The 22235-nt window shown below is 45.8% G+C and overlaps 1 protein-coding gene across 1 annotated transcript in view; it reads left to right on the forward strand.

Annotated features, from left to right (window-relative positions):
• Positions 1-7976: 7976 nt before the first annotated feature.
• Positions 7977-22235, forward strand: part of LOC308154447 (myb-related protein A-like) — a gene marked incomplete at both ends in the record, with an annotated part of 34953 nt that continues 20694 nt past the window's right edge. Inside the window, one exon of the mRNA XM_080527607.1 lies at positions 7977-8008. Coding sequence (XP_080383733.1) covers positions 7977-8008 — 32 coding nt within the window. The remainder of the gene's footprint in view (positions 8009-22235) is intronic.

Below are 22235 nucleotides of genomic sequence, written 5' to 3' on the forward strand. Positions count from 1 at the left end.
GCCAGGACTTCGCCGCAGAAAAAGCACTGTGGCTGTGGTGGATCAGCCGATGTAAATCCCCACAAAACATATGTTTCCAAATAATAGCGGGGTCCTTTTTTTCTTTTTTTCTCTGATCTGACCGTCTGATCTTCCTCTGATCTGACCGTCTGATCTGCCTCTGATCTGACCGTTACTGTAGCTGGTCGTTTTAGCCATCTGTCCATCTTTGCGGTATACTGACAGGCCTAGCTGACGTGCGCGCGTAAATGAACGTAAATGAACGTGATTTAAATGTGACGTGACTACCGCTTGTGTTACAGTCATTACCTGTCGGGGAGGAACTTAAGTTGCAGCGTACCATTTTAACAACAGGTTTATGAAACGACTATATTTAATTATTTTTTGGGAAAGGGAAATAAATTATAATTCCAAATCTTTCCACGTACCCCCTGCAATCCCCTCACGTACCCCTAGGGGTCCGCGTACCCCCGGTTGGGAACCACTGTTGTAGATAGTACTAGTTATTTGTCTGTATTATCTTGTAGATAGTACTAGTTTTTTGTCTGTCTTACATGTAACGATGAATTGAGTATCAAGGACCCCAATTGAAATAAGCCAGTGGCTTTCTTGGGTTTTTATCCTGTTAGTTGACCTTGTATGTAATATGTACTTTCATGTACCTACTTCTGCAAATCTTCTAATAAAGTTCTCAATCAATCAATCAATCAAACCCAGGGTGGGTTGGGTCTCTGGAGATCTTGGAGGCCTTCCTGAGACAGCGTGTGTTGTACAGCTCTTCCAGAGAGGGGAGGGGGGCGCCGGTTTTTGGCTTGCTCTTCCATTCTTTTCTTTAAAAATGGGTCATGCTTGCATAGGATATCTAAAATCTCTAAGAAATTGCCTCTATTATCAGACTCAGGAGATTCCCTGTGACCCCGCTGGGAAATATTTTGAGTTGCTGTTAACAGCAGAACTTCACCTAGTGTTTTGATATATTTCTGATTTTCGATTACTTTTTTTCTGGACTCTTCGGCCCAATCCCAATTCACCCCTAGCCCTTCGTTTTCACCCCTATGGCTCGATTTGCGCGTTCACGTTTAGGGCGAGGGCTGTCTCAATTCATATTTCATCGAGGGCTAGGGGTAAGGGGGAGGGCTAACTATTACTTCGTTTCGAGCGATTCCAGGACCACACTAGCTTCGAAGGGCTAACGGTATGCTACCCCTTGATACCAGCATTGCGAATCATCTACAAATATAAAATCCTCAATTTTGGCCGCCATTGGCTACAATCTGTAATTTGGCTCGACAAGTGTTAATGTCATTTTATGAAGTTTTTATGTTTTCAGGCGAGAAAGTAACCATATATATTCACAAAATGTGTCCAGTTTATCAAAATAACCTGTTTATCCTAGATACTACGGAGGATGTTATCATAGTGTTGTTAGCATAGTGTTCGCGAATGCTATGCTATGTTGTGCTATCATGTACTAGTTTTCACTGAATAAATCGCGATTTCTTTCAAAGAAGGTAGCAGGTGTTTATGTCCATGTCAAGGAGAAGGTACGTTATGACAGTAGTGTGTTTAGGACATAAGTTAAGGATATCAGTGTTGTACTTTAGCCTGTGGAGACGCGATAGCATTAGCTCCACACGGATTTAACATTAACAGTAGTCATAGACACTTGTAGTAGTAGTAGTAGTTGTTGTATAACAAGGTGAATAGTGAGTTAACATGTTTATTAGTTGTATCCCTTCCTTGTTGTTGAACATGTCTGTGACTGAGATAGACTAGATACTACGGAGGATGTTATCATAGTGTTTGTGATGCTAACGGCCGCCATCTTTGCTATCTCCTCCGGTCACAGGAGAGAGAATTCGCCGGCAACACAACGCGTCACCCGTACCGCGTCTAAACCACTGTTGATGACGTAGGCGCCGTGAAGGGCTGTCCCAATTCATAGGGCTTAGATTTCAAGGGGTAGGGCTTGTGACGTATTCGAAGGCCTTGCCTTCGAATCGAGTGACACTCGAAAACGAGCCATAGGGGTAGAAAAGGGAATTGGGATTGGCCCTAAATCCATCATTACTAACATTGATGTGTTTTTATCTATCATTTTCTTATTCTCTGTCCACGCAAACATTGCATTAACATGGCTCTCAGATTTAGCATGGGAACAAAATCCACTGTCCTTAAATGTGGCTTTCTTCCAATTTGAATATCCATCCATAAACACACTCTTAGGGGCATTAGGCAGAGAAAAGTGTCTACAAGAGAAACAATAACTTGCGTCTTTCGACTGGGAGTATTCCAACCAGGGATGTATCTTGTACCAGTCGGCACGGAAACTCCTTCTGGCTCCACCCTGCAATGTCTTGGGAAACGTCTCCAAGGATGGTTGTGTCGGGCCATCTCCTCTGTGTTTGGAAATATCTAGGAAAATAAAAATAAAGGAGGGGAAAAAATCAGATATTAGAAAATCCTAATATCACCGTTGCCGTTCCTCTTCATTTTGCTACTACCCTTCTTCCTGCACCATATTTTCAACATACATTAACATCATGTTACAATGACATAACTATAATAACGCTAACGTTAGCTAAACAGTAACTCAGCAAATAACGTTACATTGATGAACAAAAAATCTATTAATTTACTAAACATATCCAATAGGTAATGAATTGTAAACGTAATAACATAATTAGTTAAAACCACATTTAACATTACCTGAACAGGCTCCACACGGCACAGCACCAGAGAGACAGCTCAGGTTTAATTGATTAATTAGCTGTGCGGTAAACTGTTGGAACACACCTAGCCTATTCAAATCTCCCCGTGTGAAATAGGGTGCAACCATTTGAGACGGAGGGGTGGAACAGACAGTGAGTTTATTTTTCAAAATTGGAAATTTGGGAATTTTACACTGAATTCTGATTAAAAATAAAGATAAAGATCAAATAATAATAATACAACAAATTATATCAGTTGGTCTGTGTAACTGGGGTGGCAGGACTTTTTTTTTTTTTTTGGCAGCTGCCACCCCTTGCCACCCTGGTAGCTTCGCCACTGCATGAGAGGACTTGTTAACTCACAAGTCCAGTCTGACAACCGGTCTGGAGATCCGTCCAGACCTGGTCTCTGACAGTCCTTTGGCACCAGCAGGTATGCTGATACTGGCGTTACCTGGCTCCTGACTGGTGTCCTCACGAACAGGTGAGGCAGGTGCTGTGTCCCCAGCTGGCTGTGGAGCAGGAACTGCCTGGAGGTGGCGTCGGTTGCGGCGGTGTGACACCCCCTGCTGTGTCTCGATGAGAGAAGAGCGTGGCGTGACACTCTCGCTGGTCACGACTGCAGGAGCTGTCCAGGTTTTCTGGTGGTCCAGTTTTGTGAGGACCTTACCACCAGGCTGTAGTGGAGGTAGGGGTCTCGCCCCATGTCGTCGGTTGTAGTAGAAGGCTTGCTTCCTCTTTTCAGCCTCGTCCTTCTGCTTGATCTGCTGTTTGTCAGGCCATGAGGGTTGCAGGTTCCCCTCGATGGTCGGTAGAGTCGTCCGGATCTTCCGGCCCATTAGAAGTTCAGCTGGGCTGGCCCCCGTTGTACTGCAGGGCGTCGACCTGTAGCACATGAGTGCGATGAGAGGGTCTTTCTCTTTCAGGATTCGCTTAGCAACCTGGACCGCCCTTTCTGCATGACCGTTCCCCTGTGCGTTGTGTGGGCTCGAAGTAATGTGTTCGAAGTCGAGCTTACGTGCCAGGTGGTATGAACGAATAGTGACAGCAAAAGATGTGCAGGCCACTGGACAGATCGAGATGACACATCCTCTTCCAGCTGATGTAGGGCATGGTAGAAGTGGGTGGTGACTGCGGTGAAAACATCACGCCACAAGCGTTCAATCCTGTTTCAAGGAAGAATATGACAAATATTTAGATATGATCTGTATTTAAAAAACTGAACATGAATGTGAGGTGGGCTGTGTTCATATTATTATAGTTTGAGTTGCAGAGGTAGGAAAACAAGTTGTATTCTTCAGATGATTGTACATGAAACACTTTGATTTTGAATTGATTCCCTTGAGCATTAGGGCATGATCACTTCATGATCACAATCTACATTTCAGTTTAAACAAATGTAATTAACTAAACAAATGTTGGGGCTACCCTTTTGCTTATGTTGGGATCTCAGAAATATCCTCTCTAAAATGTATATTTTACCTCTGATTGTGAACGCTTTTGCCAGCAATGAAGCTATTTCTCCCTGTTCCACGGACAGAGAACATTAGGCACGCCACACCCACGTTCTCAACTCCATGATCTCCTCGGACCCTGAAAAAATACAACTTAGTGAGCAGTACAGTGATTATTGATCATGTTAAGTAAATAGTGTTTTTTGTTTAGTTTTTTCTTGTTTTTGTTTTGTTTTTTCTTGTTTTTGTTTTGTTTTTTCTTGTTATAACTATTTCTTTTTCACATGTTCGAAATAAAGCTGTCATTCATTCATTCATTCATTTCATTACATGCCCCGCATATAGTTCAGTTAGATATGTTTAATCTCAACACATGACGGTCCTCTGCTAAATAGGCTACTTTTTTAAACGTGAAATGCAGAGGACACATTTTACCTCAGTGGAAATCCAAATTTCTCAACTGCCTCTTCAAAGAAAGACAATGTCGTAGAAGCCAAGTTGTTATTGGCCACACCAAGATACATTATCTATTAAGAACACAGTGGGAGATTGGCTCTCATTAGGACTCACAAACATGTAACCAAGTGTACTTAGACCTTAAATATTGTCCTATTTCAGAATCCTCTCCCCACACTTCACAAATAATTTTGAAGAGTTATAGAGACAAATCGATATATATCCAATACCTTCCTGGAGAAGCCGTCGATTCCTCCACATATCACAATGTTATACCTAGAACATTTTATGAACACATACACAAACATTTATGAACATTTAGAAAAACAGTGAAACAATGTTTTATCTAGTAAATAATGTACACTGTTAGTGTTATCTTAACATACCGTATTAGCTTGTGGTTTGTGTCGATGTGCATCAGGGACTTTGGGCTCGGGACAGAGTAGGTCCTCCTAACCACACATCCTAACCGTGTCATTCTTGACACGATGCTGGTAGTGTCTACACGGTGCATTGATGAACGGACTCTGTCCCACTGAATCCGATGTCCCTGTGCCTTTAGCAGACCCCGCATCATTCGATACCCTGCATTTGGGTTGATTGTATGGATCTCTGACACAAGGGAGTCCAGTTCCTCATCGTTCAATGCGCTATATTGTGACCTCGCAGACAACCCCCATTCTGCCATACGCCTCTGAAGGGTCTTTCTACACACCCCAAACATCTTGGCAATGGCTGTCACTGTTAATCCCATGCCAAGAACTTGGGATGCGTACTCCTCATCAATGATCACCCTGGGTCGTCCAGCCCTTCCCTTTTCGTGGTCAACAACCACACGTGTCTCTTGATTGCGATTGCAGACCATCTGATGTACTTGAAAAAGTGCATCATAGATGTCATGTACCTCTACCTGGCCTGACACTGCACTCAGGACCATCAGCTCCTGAGAGCATACAAACTCCAGGTAGTCCAAGTCCAATGGGACACGGTCCAGCCAACCTGTCAGTCTGGTTTCAAGTCTTTCAATGACCTGGTTTCGCAGTAATTCCTGAAAAATAAAATGTGAGTTAGCACTGGTGAAGCAACTGACCGCGTGTGTGGTGCTCAAACACTCTCAGACCGACAACAAGGTAACCTTAAAGAAAATGATTTATTTTGCCACTAAATAATAATAATAGTGAAAAACATGGACATCCATGGACATACAAATATACATGAAACAGGGGGGGGGGGGAGGATAATACAAAAACTAAACCGGGTAAAATAAACAGAGGGTAGGAAGGGAGGGAGAAGGCTGCGAACGGTGTCACAATAAAACCACAGCCCTATGCTTCCCTACACCTCTAATCTAGCATATCTACTGGAGTACAGAACTGCTAACTAATCTACCCGGAACCTAAACCTAACTGCTACAAAGGATGAGTGACATCTGCTCGTTCTTACCTAGTGTTTTTAACAAACAGTTACCTACATGATGTGATGTAAACCCCAGGGTATCTTACCTAGCCCTCTCCCAGGATAAGGCAACCGGGGACCATAGGTAACCAAACAACACTAGACAGACAAATGTAGCAACCAACTAATATACTAACAAAACAGAATGAAACAGAATAAATTACTCAAAATAGAAAGAAACAAATGAAACAAACATAACCTCACCCCTCTTCCCTCTAACCTACACAAGTAACAAACAGCCACATGTGTACATCCCTATTCTCTACCTGCGTTCTCTGTCTCCAGGGCCTCAACCTTGTTCTCTTGGACCTGCACTTCAGTCATGGTGACATTCAGCTCTCCTCTCAGTTCAGTCACCTGACCCTCGCTGGCTGTCACTCTGGCCTCCATCACTGACAGTTCTGCTGCTTGAGCTGGAATTAAAGGAAACAGAATTACAATCATACACTAAACATGTGAGTGATTATTGGTCTCTATACCACAACAATCACATTGTCATTGGTCAACACACACACACACACACACACAAACACACACAGTGGAGTTATAAATAGCAATACTGACTGTCCTATCGCTTTTCACTTAATGTACAAGTTAAAACAATATTTTACAACACATATTCCTATCTACGTATACATGCCTGCATTCTCTGTCTTCATCTCCTCCACGTCTCCTCCCAGTTCAGTCACCTGACCCTCGCTGGCTGTCACTCTGGTCCCCATGGCCGACAGTTCTGCTGCTTGGGCTGGAATCATAAATACAGGAATATAAATTTACTGTTGCTATTTATCTAATTGTATACCACATGCTAAACAGGTATTTTACATATTACTTACAGTAGTACATATACATTACCTGCATTCTCTCTCTTCACCTCCTCCACCTGACCCTCGCTGGCTGTCACTCTGAACTCCATCACTGACAGTTCTGCTACTTGAGCTGGAATTAAAGGAAACAGAATTACAATCATACACTAAGCATGTGAATAATTATTGATTTCTATATCACAACAATTACTTTCTCATTGGTCAAGAGGCATACACACACACACACACACACACACACACTCACACACACACACACACACACACACACACACACACACACACACACACAGTGGAGTTATAAATAGCAATACTGACTGTACTATAGTTTTTAACTTAAAGTACATGTTAAAACAATATTTTACAACACATATTCCTATCTACTTATACATGCCTGCATTCTCTGTCTTCATCTCCTCCACGTCTCCTCCCAGTTCAGTCACCTGACCCTCGCTGGCTGTCACTCTGACCCCCATGGCTGACAGTTCTGCTGCTTGGGCTGGAATGTAAGGAAACATAATTACAATCATACACTAAGCATGTGAGTGCATTCTCTCTCTTCAGTTCAGTCACCTGACCCTTGCTGGCTGTCACTCTGGCCTCCATCACTGACAGTTCCGCTGCTTGAACTGGAATTAAAGGAAACAGAATTACATTCCTACGCTGAGCATTGAAGTAATTCATGCACTTGTACAAACAAACACACACACACACACACACACAAACACACACATTGCAATAGTGTAAGAACATACCTGCATTCTGTCTCTGCAGTTCTGTCACTCTGGTCCCCATCACTGACAGTTCTTCTGCTTGAGCTGAAACAGAATGACAATCATACATGAAGGATGTCAGTGATTAATGTATCCCTACACACACACACACACACACACACACACACACACACACACACACACACACACAGATCGACCTACACACAGACAGACACACTGCAACACCGACCTGCACTCTCTCTCTTCAGGTCGTCCACCTGGCTATCGCTGATGCTCAGTCTGGTCCCCATATACGTCAGCTCCACTCTCTGTTCCACCACCATGATTCCCAGTTTGTGGACCATGTCCCTCAGGTCCTCGACCACAGCCCAGAGGTCAGACGTAGTGGTCAGACTGCTCTCTCCATCTTCCCCGTGACCCAGTTGAGGGACGTCATTCTCTCTGACCCCTCCACCCTCTCCCTGAGCCCTTGACCCAGACAGAGAGAACAGTAACACCAGCAGACCTACACAACCCCTCATTCTGAAACCACGTCTCTTCAGAACTAACGTAGCCTACTGGGCTGAGCCACCTTCTTTATACAGAGTCTGGTCCTGTTGAACCAATACATGGGAACTTTAACAGGTGTCCTCAAGGGGACATTGCCGGGCACAGCCAATGAGAATGCTTGATGTGTCAGAACACTGAGTCCCTTGAAACTTGGGGTTGTTTAAGGCCATGGGGTCATGACAGCTTCTACTCAGACGTGGCGCTGTTTAAAGGTAGACTCAGAGGTATGACATCACCACAAAGTAGGGGGGAGACTCCTGTACAGTACTGTACTCTGATGAGATGATAGCTGCTACAATCACCGAGACACCCACCCCTCTCTCTCTCTATCTCTCTATCTCCCTCTCTCTCTATGCATTATCTCTCTCTCTCCATTTCCCCCCCTCCCTCTCTCTCTATGCCTTATCTCTCTCTCCATTTCCCCCCCTCCCTCTCTCTCTCCCTCCTTTCTCTTTCTCTCCCCCCCATTGTTCTTTCTCTCCCTCCACTTCCCCCCCTCTCTCTCTCTCCTCCTCCTTTCTCTCTCTGCCCTCCCTCTCTCTCTCTCTCTCTCTCTCTCTCTCTCTCTCTCTCTCTCTCTCTCTCTCTCTCTCTCTCTCTCTCTCCACCCCCTTCCCCTACTCCCCCCCCCCCTCCTCTCACCATGCTGGTTACTACAGTCACACTAACACACACACACACACACACACACACACACACACACACACACACAGAGGTCATCCTTTGGCTATCCACCTCTCTCTCTCTCTCTCTCTCTCTCTCTCTCTCTCTCTCCCTCACCCTCTCTCATTGTTATCTCTCTCTCTCTCTCTGCCCTTCCTCTCTCTTTCCACCCCCTTTCCCTACTCCCCCCCCCCTCCTCACACTATGCTGGCTCTTACTAGCTACTGTCTACTACACGCACACACTAGCACACAGACACAGACACAGACACACTCCTGCTATGTTGACAGATAGAAGCAGGCAGAGATCATCATCAGGACACATACAGTATGTAGACATTAGCCTCCTTGTTACCCTCCTGCATTAGCCCTCTCTGATTAGCATTCACCTCAGCAGCACCACGGGGTCAGAGGTCAATGCTACGTTCCAGAAGGACCTCACCACTGACTGTGTCATGACTACGTCTTGTTTCTTTGATTGACAGATAGCGGCCACGCCTCACACACTTGATTCTTGTTGCTTGCTATTGTAGCTGGCTAGCTAGCTAGCAATGATTAGTGGCTATGGTAGTGGTAACTTTGACAAGGGGTCCTCAATGGAACATTTCAGGGCTCAGCCAACGACTAAGAGTGACGTGTCAGAACACTGATAGATTATTTCATGCTGAGACCTTCAAACTTGTGGTTGTTTAAGGCCATGGGAGCATGACAGCTGTTACTCAGACGTGGCACTGTTTAAAGGTAGACCCAGAGGTATGACATAACCACAAAGTAGGGGGGAGACTCCTGTACAGTACTGTACTCTGATGAGATGATAGCTGCTACAATCACCTAGACACCCACCCCTCTCTCTCTCTATCTCCCTCTCTCTCTCTGTCTCCCTCCTTTCTCTCTCTCTCTCCCTAACCCTCTCTTTGTTATCTCTCTCTCTGCCCTTCTCTCTTTCCACCCCCTTTCCCTACCCCCCCCCCCCCCCCCTCACCTCTTAGCACACAGACACAGACACATACACACGCACACACACACACACACACACACACACATTTTAGTATCTTTATTTGCGTTCACATTTTACAATAACATTATTGAACACAAACATTAGTAGTTGCATCAGCATAGGATACTCGGTTGCTCAATGTGTTTCAGTCTGAGTCTAAGGGTACAGGTAACACCTTCTCCTCCATATATGCCGGCTGCCAATTATTGCAGATATTGAGCAGAATTTTGCCAGGGCCTTCACTTTAGGCTGTCTGCTGTCTGCAAACCCCTGACCACTAGTCTGTGGACACTTCCAAGGCTTCCAAATATAAAGCACACACACAGACACAGACACACACCTGCTATGTTGACAGATAGAAGCAGGCAGAGATCATCATCAGGACACATACAGTATGTAGACATTAGCCTCCTTGTTCCCCTCCTGCATTAGCCCTCTCTGATTAGCATTCACCTCAGCAGCCCCACCGGGTCAGAGGTCAATCAAACAGTGCTACGTTCCAGAAGGACCTCACCACTGACTGTGATTGGTCACCAGACTCTTCAGACACTAGCTCTGACAGGTCAACACTGCTGCTCCACATGGAGGAATACATACCCTGACACTAACACACACACTGGGTTTGGCTAACCGCTATCACTAGCATAGTGAAAGAATAGACTAGCATGGAATACAACTTTATTGTCCAAACAAATAGCATGGAATACATCTTTATTGTCCAAACAAATAGCATGGAATACAACTTTATTGTCCAAACAAATAGCATGGAATACAACTTTATTGTCCAAACAAAGCTGTGGAAGTGTGTCCACCTCGGCCCTCTCTCTCTCTCTCTCTCTCTCTCTCTCTCTCTCTCTCTCTCTCTCTCTCTCTCTCTCTCTCTCTCTCTCTCTCTCTCTCTCTCTCTATTCGTTATCTCTCACTCTCACAATTCCCCCCCCCCCTCTCTCTGCCCTTCCTCTCTCTCTCTACCCCTTTTACCAACCCCCCCCCTTCTCTCACCATGCTGGCTCTTACTAGCTGCTGTCTACTACAGTCACACTAACACACAGACACAGACACACACCTGCAGGTTCACATTCACACACACACACACACACACACACACACACACAGCAGCACTGAGAACACATGGCGCTTACAGGCTATACTGCCCACAGAGAGAGAGAGGGAGGGAGGGAGAGAGGGAGGGAGAGGGAGGGGGAGAGTTTCCTCTCCTCTCCTCTCCTCTTCCCTCCTCTCCACTCCTCTCCTCTCCTCTTCCCCAGTCTTCTCCTTCTCACCTCTCCTCTTCTCTCCTCTCCTCTCCTCCCCTCCTCCACCCTCTCCTTTTCCCTCCTCTCCACTCCTCTCTTCTCCTCTCCCCATCTCCTCTCCTTCTCTCCTCTCCTCTTCTCTCCTCTCCACTCTTCTCCTCTCCTCTCCTCTCCTCTCCTCTCCTCTCCTCTCCTCTCCTCTTCCCCTCTCCTCTCCTCTCCTCTCCTCTCCTCTTCCCCTCCCCTCTCCTCTCCTCTCCTCTCCTCTCCTCTTCCCCTCTCCTCTCCTCTCCTCTCCTCTCCCCCTCTCCTCTCCTCTTCCCCTCTCCTCTCCTCTCCTCTCCTCTCCCCCTCTCCTCTCCTCCATTTTCCCTGCAGAGTTTGCTGCAACAGAGGAGTGAAGTCATCCACTCAAATCTAGGCTCTGTTTGTTTACTTGACACACACACACACACACACACAGACACACACACACACACACACACACACACACACACACACACACACACACACACCGATCCAATGCTTTCAGTCTGTGTGTACTTTCAGGATAGCATTATGTAGTAGATGTAGTTACATGTTACATGCTTTCACGAATGTAACTTGACAGTTCTGAAGGCTCTCGTGATGCTGTCTGCAGATAATGGGGATGGGGAACTCTTAGCCTTCATGACTTTTAAAGACACATTCAGATTCTTCTTAGCCAAGTGACATTTAACATGTTATGATCATGTTGAACCGTCAAGATTGAAGTCAAAGTATTCAAATCAGGAGAAACTTAATTAATTAGTAAAAGGTTTATTCAAAAATGTAGGTGAAGATAACATCATAAAAAATAACAAATACAAATGTTTGGTCTTTGGCCATCCTGGAGCTCATCACCCAGGGCCTTATTCTGGGATATCAGTTGGTCACCCAATATCCATCGGACACCCCATCCACATCCTTCTCCTCTTGGGGTTGATGTAACAGGACTTCCTGGTCCTTTTGCGACTGTGCTGGCCAGCAGCAGAGACTGTAGAGACAGTATGTAACTGTGGTCCCGCAGTCCAATCCATGAAGGAGTCATCATGTTGTCCTCGGCTGGAGGCAGGCTGGGAGGCTAGAGTGGGAAATACAAATACAATTACTTTAAATAAACGATATATATGGGCCATGGGTGGGGTCATTTGACGCCGTGAGTAAAAAATGTTTTATATCTTTGCACTCCATCAAATTTCAGGACCCTCCGTTCATGACCTTTCCTAGATATGTGCGTTCTACCACCCAGTATCTTTACATTTTCAAAAATCACATCAGGATAAGCTAGTATCAAGCTATTTTGCAGTGTTTCTGTGTAGGAGGCAGGCTAATTTAAAAGACGGCCAACTAGTGGTCATTGTGTGTCAATAGCAGCTTTCCATTGTAAAGACTATGGTCATTTGACCCCCGAGGCGGATCTTATAGTAGGTAAAAAAGGCACGACTGCTCTAGTGTTAAGAAATGTACTCACCAGCAGCAGAGACTGTAGAGACAGTATGTAACTGTGGTCCCGAAGTCCAATCCATGAAGGAGTCATCATTTTGTCCTCGGCTGGAGGCAGGCTGGAAGGCTAGAGTGTGAAATACAAATACAATTAATTAATATAAACTGAATTAATCAGTAAATGCTGAGGAGCTTTATGTGGCAAGACATACAGTATATATGTGGCGGCTGGCCGATAGAGGGCGCTGGGGCGCCGCCCCCACCTTCACTTCCTAGTTGTTGTTTTTTAAAAATAAACATTGTTTATTCACAAAATGCGGCTGATATTCTGTATCAGCATTCATAAAAAATGCCCCACCAAAAATGTTTAGCACCAGCCGCCACTCTATATATATATATTATATATATATATATATATATATATATATATATATATAGTGGACCTTCAAGAAATGTACTCACAAGCAGCACGGATTATAGGACTTTTCAGAAAGCCACTTTGTCCTTGTGCCTGGTTTTGAGCTCCAGTTCCTATGAAAGATCTCAAAAAAACGTTGGATAAATATGGTTGAATGTCCATCTTCTGTCATATGGTTCTCTGTCTGATATGGTTCTCTGTCTGATACAACACTGTTTGTGGGTTTGTGGGTGCTGCTGTTTATAACACTGTTTGGTTAATAGCTGCTGTTTTTAAATATATACATACATGCATATGACATCACAATCAACAAGTGCTGTCATCGTCCTCGGTAACCAGAGGCCAGTGGTTCTCAAACTTGTAAAAGATAAAAGCAAGCATTGTGAAAAAATAAACATCTTTTGACTGACATTTGTCATTATATATCTCTTTTGTACTTTTAAAAAAAATGGATTACTACAATTCTGCTTATGTAACAGAGTTGGGAATGTATGTTTAGTTGTGGTGAATGTAGATGAGTTTCGCCGTGCTTGAGCAGCCCTGGTTGTTGTTGGAGCCCCCCATTGGAGTTTGGGTGTACTGCAGGTCTGCGCGTTCTTTTGTCCTTCTCTTGTTGCCGTACTTACGGTGGTACTAGAACATGGCCGCCATCTTCATGGATTCACAAGAGTTGCAGAACAGAGAAGAATTGTGTTTTATATGTCTTCTCTGCAGGTCAAATAAAAGAATTGAATGAAAGAAGATTGCCTGTTTGACCATCGTTACACTGGTGCCGTGACACGTCGATCTCAAGATCAGCTGAACGCCGATCTCCGTGGATGCTGCGTGGATGCCAGGTCTTAGTGTGATAGATCAAGTGTGGTCAGAGTATTATAGTAAATGGTCATTCAGTCTGAGGTCTGTGATTATATCAGTTTAAAAAGTGCTTTGATTGTTTTGGTTTTTATGTCCTGCTGTAACTTTATATTTTTTTTAAACATTATTATTATTATTTTTTTTTTTCATTCAGTAATATTACACAACGCAAGTCTGTACCACTATGGCTCAGAGGCCAGGTTTTAATGATGAGATTTTTGCCAGTCCAGTGTTGCCTATGGGGAGGGGTGCATGGGGGGCATGTCAGAGCAGAGCAGACAGTGCTGTCATAGACATTGACAGTGACATTGACATTGACATTGACAGTGCTGTCAATAGTAGGGAGGTGGGGTGTTCCCAGTTGTTTACTGACAGTGGTAGAGGCACAGGGTCAGGTCAGGACCCAGGTTGTGCTGCTGTCGGACAGTTTACAGGGGAGGCTCCTCCCACATCCACACCCAGTGTTAATGACACTGAAGCTCTTCATCACCTTTCAGACATGATGGGTCAGCTAGGTGCTCAGATTGGCGAGTCCATTGTAACCAAGTTAATTTCAGCTGGTGTAGTTCACTCAAGTAGTATGAGCAGTGCACACCTCAACTGCACATCGCCTCCAGATCCTGTAACTGATCCTAATGTTGTTAGACAGGAGGTCCCGCGCGTTACTGTGAATGTAAAATCAGACAGGGAACCACCAATGTTCCGAGGTGATAGTTCTGATAAGTGTTCAGTCCAGGACTGGATTGACATGTCTAAAGCTTATCTGAGAAAGCAGAAATGTCCAATGCATGAACAGGCTGAGGAGATACTGGCAAGGCTGATGGGTAAGGCAAAGGATGTCGTGAGGGTTGGTTTGCGTAGCGATCAGACACTTGATGTGAAGCAGAACCCTGATCTCATCTATGATATCCTTCTCAAGTACTTCAGTGATGTGTCATCATGCCTCCCGTTGTCAGATTTCTATGCCACTCTACCCAGACCCAATGAGAACCCTGTAGACTACTGGTTGAGGATCAACAAAGCAGCTGATGTAGCTGGTGAGGGCCTTCGCAGACAAGGTAGGAGGATGGAGAACATAGGTGAAGAGGTAGCACGGATGTTTGTCAGGCATTGCCCGGACTCTGGACTATCCCGTATTCTGGAATGCAAGGCTATTGAGGAGTGGAGCTCACGAGACATACAGTTGAAGATTGATAATTACCAGAGAGAGCTGAGAGCCTCTGGCAGGACCGGTAGTTCTGTGCCATTGAAGAGCCATGCCACCGCCCTCCACACTGTGCAGTCTCATCCAGAGCCTTCGATTCAGTCTGTGTCTGAGCAGTGTTCCACCCAGTACCCCCCTGCTCCTGCCCATAGTCCAGTGTACCACACACAGTGTCCGCCTTCTACCCTCATTCCTTCCCAGGACCATGCTTTAGGCCAGCTTCCGTGCCACTCCTCCGCGACTGCTGTGGCCCAGAACACTCAGCAATCTGAAGACAGGATTCTTGCTCGCATTATGGAGAGGCTGGAGCAGATGATGGGGAAAGTGCAGCAGCGTGACAGTGCTCCTCGTGGCGGAAGATACCAGGGTGGCGCCCGTGAGAAGGCCTGCCGAGTCTGTGATGACAGTAGACACACTACCATCTCACACTGCATGTCAGAGAGGCTGTGCTTTGTCTGTTTAGCCCCAGGTCACACAAAAGTTGAGTGTTCCACCAGGTCGTCCCGAGCACCTCAGCCTCAGGGAAACTAGGTGGCCTGTATTCAGAGGGAGAAAGTATAGGTCGCCAAGTAAACTCCCATTGTGAGGACGAATCTAGTGCTGAGACAGTGTATATAGCTCTCAAAAGCTCAAGTGATAACTCTGAAGATATTGTTTATCAGAATACGCATACAATTAGTGGTAGTGACAGCCTTTTCTACACACCTGTGACAGTTGGTAATACAGTGACTCTGAATGCTATGCTAGACAGTGGGTCTATGGCTTGTACAATGAGTAAGACGGCAGAGGGAAAGCTTAGAGAGGTTGGAGTTGCTACAGAACATAACCAGTTCAGTTCAAATGTGGTGCTTGTTGGCTGTGGTGGTCGCCGTGTCAAGCCTGAGTCAGCTTTCAACGTGGAAATGGAGGTGTATGGCTGTAGGATTATGGTTCCCACTCTGGTAGTTGAAGGCCAGCATGATGAGTTGATACTAGGCACCAATGTTATTAAATATATCCTCCGGCAGTATAAGCAATGTGATGGCTACTGGAAGGCTGTGTCTACGCCCTGTCCTGCTGGCGATCCAGAATCTGAACAGTTTCTCTCGATGCTCGCTGGTCTGAACCGTTGGCGAGGTGACGTCATACCTGACAAGATAGGCACAGTCAGGTGCAACTCAGCCGTGTGTCTTGAGCCTGGTCGGGAGTACCTGATGTGGGGCAAGCTACCCAAGTCCACTATTGTGTCTCCTGGTAGCGCTGTGATGACAGAGCCCACATCGTGTCGCTCAGCTCCAAGAGGGGTTCTGGTGGCCAGAGTTGTTACTCCTTTGTGGGGAGACGGATGGGTTCCATTGAAGCTGATCAACTCGTCCGACAGGCCCGTCTTGGTAAGACGCAATGCTAAATTGGCCGACGTCTTCTCCTGCATTGCGCTCGAGGACATGGATGAGACCGGACCTGCTGAGGTCCCACTACTCAGTTGCTGTCAAGTAACCCCGTCCAGTGAAAATGCGGCCCGCACTGTTGATGAGGAACTGAAGTACATGGGATTGAGTGGGCTCGACATACACTCCTGTGACGTGTCTGAACAGTGTAGAAGCAAGATGGCTGACCTGGTTGTGCGCTACAAGGACATCTTCTCACGCCATCACCTGGATTGTGGAGAGGCAAAGGGCTTCATACATCGCATTCACCTCTCAGATCACAGGCCATTCCGGCTCCCATTCAGACGAGTGCCCCCCAGTCAGTATCAGAAGTTGCGCCAAGTACTGAGTGAGATGGAGGAGAAAGATATAATCAGGAAGTCAACCAGTGAATATGCATCTCCGTTGGTTCTTGTATGGAAAAAGAACGGAGATCTCCGTATCTGTACAGACTTTCGCTGGCTGAACAAGAGGACCCTGAAGGATGCTCACCCTCTCCCTCACCAGGCCGACTGCTTAGCTGCACTTGGAGGTAACTCCTTGTTTAGTACTATGGATCTAACCTCAGGGTTTTATAACATGCCACTACACGAGGATGACAGAAAGTACTCTGCCTTTACAACACCTATGGGCTTGTATGAGTATAATCGCCTCCCGCAGGGCCTCTGTAATAGTCCTGGGAGCTTCATGCGTATGATGACTAGCATTTTCGGAGACCAGAACTATCTGAGCTTACTGGTTTATCTGGATGATTTATTGGTGTACGCCCCTGATGAGAGGACAGCTCTGGAACGCTTGGAGATGGTGTTCAGTAGACTGCGTGGTCATAACCTGAAATTGGCCCCCAAGAAGTGTTTTTTTCTCCGGAAATCCGTCAAATTCCTCGGCCACATAATTAATGACAACGGTGTGTTGACTGATCCCAGCAAAGTTGAGAGCATCGCAAAGATGACAAGTGCTGACCTGATGGAAGCGGACGGTGTAACCCCCTCACAGAAACGAATCAGATCTTTCTTGGGGATGATCAATTATTACCAGCACTTTGTGCCTAGCTTCTCCGCTATTGCAAAGCCTCTCTTCTCTCTGTTGACGGGCCAGAAGAGAAAAGGGAAGGTGAAACAGTCCAAACAAAGGTCACAAAGCAGGAAGTTGAAGGTTACTGACTGGACCCCCGAAACGGAGCAGGCTTTCCAGAAGCTGAAAACGGCGCTGGTTGAGACGGCTGTCCTGGCTCACCCTGATTTCAGCCGTCCCTTCATGCTGTCAACGGACGCGTCCCTTGATGGCATCGGTGCTGTCCTGTCGCAGATCCAAGAGGGTGAAGACCGAGCGAGGCCAATCGCATTCGCCAGCAAGTCCCTCTCTCTGTCTCAGAGAAATTACCCAGCCCATCGGTTGGAATTCCTAGCCTTGAAGTGGAGTGTCTGTGACAAGTTCAGCCATTGGTTGAAGGGGCATGATTTCACTGTTTGGACGGACAATAATCCATTGACTCATATCATGACGAAGCCCAAGCTGGACTGCTGCGAGCAACGATGGGTGGCTAAGTTAGCGAGCTATAACTTCGACATCAAGTACGTGCCAGGCCCACAGAATGTTGTCGCTGATGCCTTGAGTCGTGTGCCTTTCGTCAAGCAGAGAGTCAGTCACAGATTACTTGAAGAGCCCTACAAGAATCTCCTCTCCGAAGTCCAGGATGTGTCGAGTGCTTCTGTACAGGACGCCTTCCGGTCGTCCAATGATAGTGGTGACACTCCACGCCAGGCAGAGAGTTACGCTCAAAGTGTCCCATCACCTCTGCATGTCCACGCTCAGTCTATGGAGATGGATGAAGTGTCTGTTGTTCTACAGTCATATGACGATCTGTGGGAGGTCGGAGCAAGAACGCGTGCTGTAGCAGTCTTGCACCATTTGCCTCAGTTAGTCCCAGGTGGTCAGGACTCACTTCCTGCTTACAGTGAGAAGGAACTCCGGGATGAACAGCTCAGAGACAGAACTCTCTCTCGAGTCTTGTACTATGTGGAGAGACATCGGAGACCCTCCAGGAGAGAGAGAGATAAGGAATCAGTCACAGTCATGAGGTACCTGAAGCACTGGGAGAAACTTGTTGTGAGCAATGGGATACTCTACAGAGTCTCGAGGGATCAAGTCGTGAAGTCAAAACGCCGCCAGTATGTGGTTCCTGAGTCTAAGAAAGTTGAAGTTCTGAGAGGTGTTCATGACCATGCCGGCCATCAAGGTCAGTTCAGGAGTCTTGGCTTGGCCAGACAGAGGTTCTTCTGGCTCAACCTCGACAGAGACGTAAGAGACTACGTCCGTAACTGCCAGCGGTGTATTGTCAGTAAGACTGTTGAACCTGCTGCGAGGGCGCCTTTGCAGAGTATCACATCAACCAGGCCACTTCAGCTGGTTTGCATTGATTTCTGGTCAGCGGAGGACTCAAGGAACAAGTCAGTTGATGTGTTAGTTGTTACTGACCATTTTACAAGAATGGCCCAGGCATTCCCCTGCAAAGATCAGTCAGCCAAACAGGTGGCGAGAGTTCTATGGGACAAGTTCTTCTGCGTCTTTGGGTTCCCAGAACGTATCCACAGCGACCAGGGAGCTAGCTTCGAGAGTCAACTAGTGAGTGAGCTGCTCAGAGTCTCCGGTGTCAGAAAGTCGCACACAACCCCGTATCACCCGATGGGTAACGGTAGTGTGGAACGTTTCAATAGAACTCTCGGTAACATGATCCGAGCGCTTGAACCAGAGGCAAAAATCAACTGGCCGAGGCGTTTGCAAACTCTGACGTTCATGTACAATAGCACAGCGCATGAGTCAACTGGCTATGCACCTTTCTATCTGATGTTTGGGCGTACTCCTCGTCTCCCTGTCGATATACTCTTCCGGACAGTCCTGAATGATCCAGCTGTGGTCAGCTACGACAAGTATGTGATGTCTCTCACGAAGGATCTGAGAGAAGCTATGGTCATAGCCCAGGAACATGTCATAAAAGAACAGCACCGTCACACAGAGCTCTACAACAGACGAGTGAAAGGGCCCACCATTGACGTCGGAGACCGTGTGCTGTTGGCAAACAAGAGAGAGAGAGGAAAGAGAAAGGTGGCTGACCGTTGGGAGTCTACTGTATACACTGTGGTGGATAGGAACTCTGAGACTCACACATATAGGATACAAGACACTGTCACTGGACGAGAGAAGGTAGTCCACCGTAATCTATTGATGTTGGTGAACTTTCTGCCGGTGTATGATACGAGTGTGATCTCTGACCCAGTTTCATCCCTGTCTGCTGTTCATACATCAAATGAGCCAAGTGACATGTCCGTGTCGGAAGTGGAACAGGATTCCTTGCCTGGGGAAGTGAGTAGAGGAACCGCGTTCGAGTCGGAGAGAGTGGATTCCTGTCCTGGGAGTGAGGGAGGGGAGGTTGAAGACATGGAGTATGGGGGAAGAGCTGTTCGGGAGAGGGATGTTCCCTTGACTGTTCCAGAGCCCAAGGATCCCAAGGGAAGAACCCTGGAGTGGGTCACCCAGTTACCATTCCCTGACCACTCACGGACAGAGGCTACTAACACTGTAGTGTCTTCAGTCTCGTTTGCCCCTCAGAGGGTCCCCGAGCAGATGGCTGAGGAGCAAATGTGACTGCTCCTGGTGTTTCTGGACACCTCTCGGAAATGAGAAAGACGTCAAATTCGTCTTTAAAGTTTTCTTTTTTTTTTTCAAATTTTCGTTTTTTTAGCTAACATTCAACTCGAAGATGTGAAGTACCCACTCGTTATTTTTCTGAACAGTTTTACGTTCATTAAATAAGTGTAATCTATAACACAATGACTTCGTTTCTTGTTGTTTGATGGGGATTCATTATCTTTGATGGGGATTTTCTGTGCTTAGTGATTTCCGGTGTAGCAACTTTCAAATACTCATGTCGTCTTCAATTTGTTTCCGATTTCAATGTATGATGCATCATTTGAAAGCTTACAATCTGTAGTTTAAGCACATGTAAAAAACAGGAAAATGATTTCGCCTACAGGTAGCCCTTTTCATTGGGCTGTGTCACAAATGGTAGATCAGTCCATTAACTCTGATTCTAGATTTGTGGTTAGCGCTGATGATTGTACTGATGTTTCTGGTAACACAAATCAGACAGATGATGCTAGTGACACACAGCGTACTGACACTCTAGCTTCTGTTACACAGTGTGAACATCCTAGTACAGTCACACAGGTCAAGTCCAAGTTTGGTCGCCTTATCAAACCAGTTGACAGATTGATTTATACTATGTCAGGACAAGACATTATCCAAGACACTAAGTCAAACATTCGAGCTGTTTGTAGGTCAGTGTTCCAGGCTTTCCACAGTTAGATAAGCCGAAGCTCAGTTCAGTGCATGTATACACTGTGCACACTGACATCCTATGACATATAGGTTTGTTCGTTATTCTGATTGTTTCATAAGAGGTTGTGGCCTCTTGAAGGCTAGTAATACACAGAAAAAAAAAATAGGGTCTTGTGGGGTGTAGAACGCATCCTACCGCCAGTAGTTGGTTGGAGAGATAGTTTACCTCTCTTTCCACTTCATCCTTATAGGATACTTTTCAAGTTGGCTGTCCTGTCCTTTGGCGGCCCTATGTAATAGTGTAAAAAGTAAAAAGTAGTATTTAAATGTATAGTTGCTGCTCAAGGTTGGCGAAATTCAGGGGAGGTGGGTGTAACAGAGTTGGGAATGTATGTTTAGTTGTGGTGAATGTAGATGAGTTTCGCCGTGCTTGAGCAGCCCTGGTTGTTGTTGGAGCCCCCCATTGGAGTTTGGGTGTACTGCAGGTCTGCGCGTTCTTTTGTCCTTCTCTTGTTGCCGTACTTACGGTGGTACTAGAACATGGCCGCCATCTTCATGGATTCACAAGAGTTGCAGAACAGAGAAGAATTGTGTTTTATATGTCTTCTCTGCAGGTCAAATAAAAGAATTGAATGAAAGAAGATTGCCTGTTTGACCATCGTTACACTTATTCGTGTAACATGTAAAATGATACTTATAAACTATCACATCACACACTCGCTAGTCAAACCAAAATATTGCAATGCATTGGATTCGATGAGTAAACCCCACTGCTACCTATTTAACTATAACACTACTTTACATTGTTAGCAGGCTCTCAAAACAAGCTGTGTTAGTTGACTAGCGATTTTCAACAACGCTAAGCTTGCGCTTTTATTTAGAAGTTGCGAAAAACTGAAGTCTTTAATGTCAGAATGTGCCTCTTGTTGTCTTTCAGAGAACAGATGCCAAACTGCCAACATGTTTGCTGTTATTATATGACTTGGCAGCAGGCAGTCTTCACTCAACGATCGTCTAATTCACAGAACAGCATGGGTTGCTTGCGCTGTTTGATTGCGTCATCAAAATTAACGTCTCGCATTCGGTAAAAACATTCAATCTTTTCACACCGAATGGCCGAACTCCGAATGTGCTGTAGCGTGCATGGAATATGGACCCCTCACATCCAGTATATTAATGCGAGCTATTATTGGTGTTTTTTATTGGTTTTTATAAAAACGCAACACCGTGTATACAATCAATTAATCAAACAATCAGACATTTAAGACATTACATTCAACAACAACCAACATTAAACTAACTAAAGTGCTCAGTGTTCAGTGTATTGTCCAGTGTAGTGTAATGTTCAGTGTTCAGTGTTCAGTGTCCAGGTTCCAGTGTCGGTAGGAGGCAGGGGTAAAAAACCTGTTCGCTGTGCATCCGGGAAAAAAATTCCCCTGCAGCCCTCTAGTT

This window comes from Nansenia antarctica (genome assembly GCF_963989245.1).
Source record: "Nansenia antarctica genome assembly, chromosome: 3".
Taxonomy (NCBI): Eukaryota; Metazoa; Chordata; class Actinopteri; order Argentiniformes; family Microstomatidae; genus Nansenia; species Nansenia antarctica.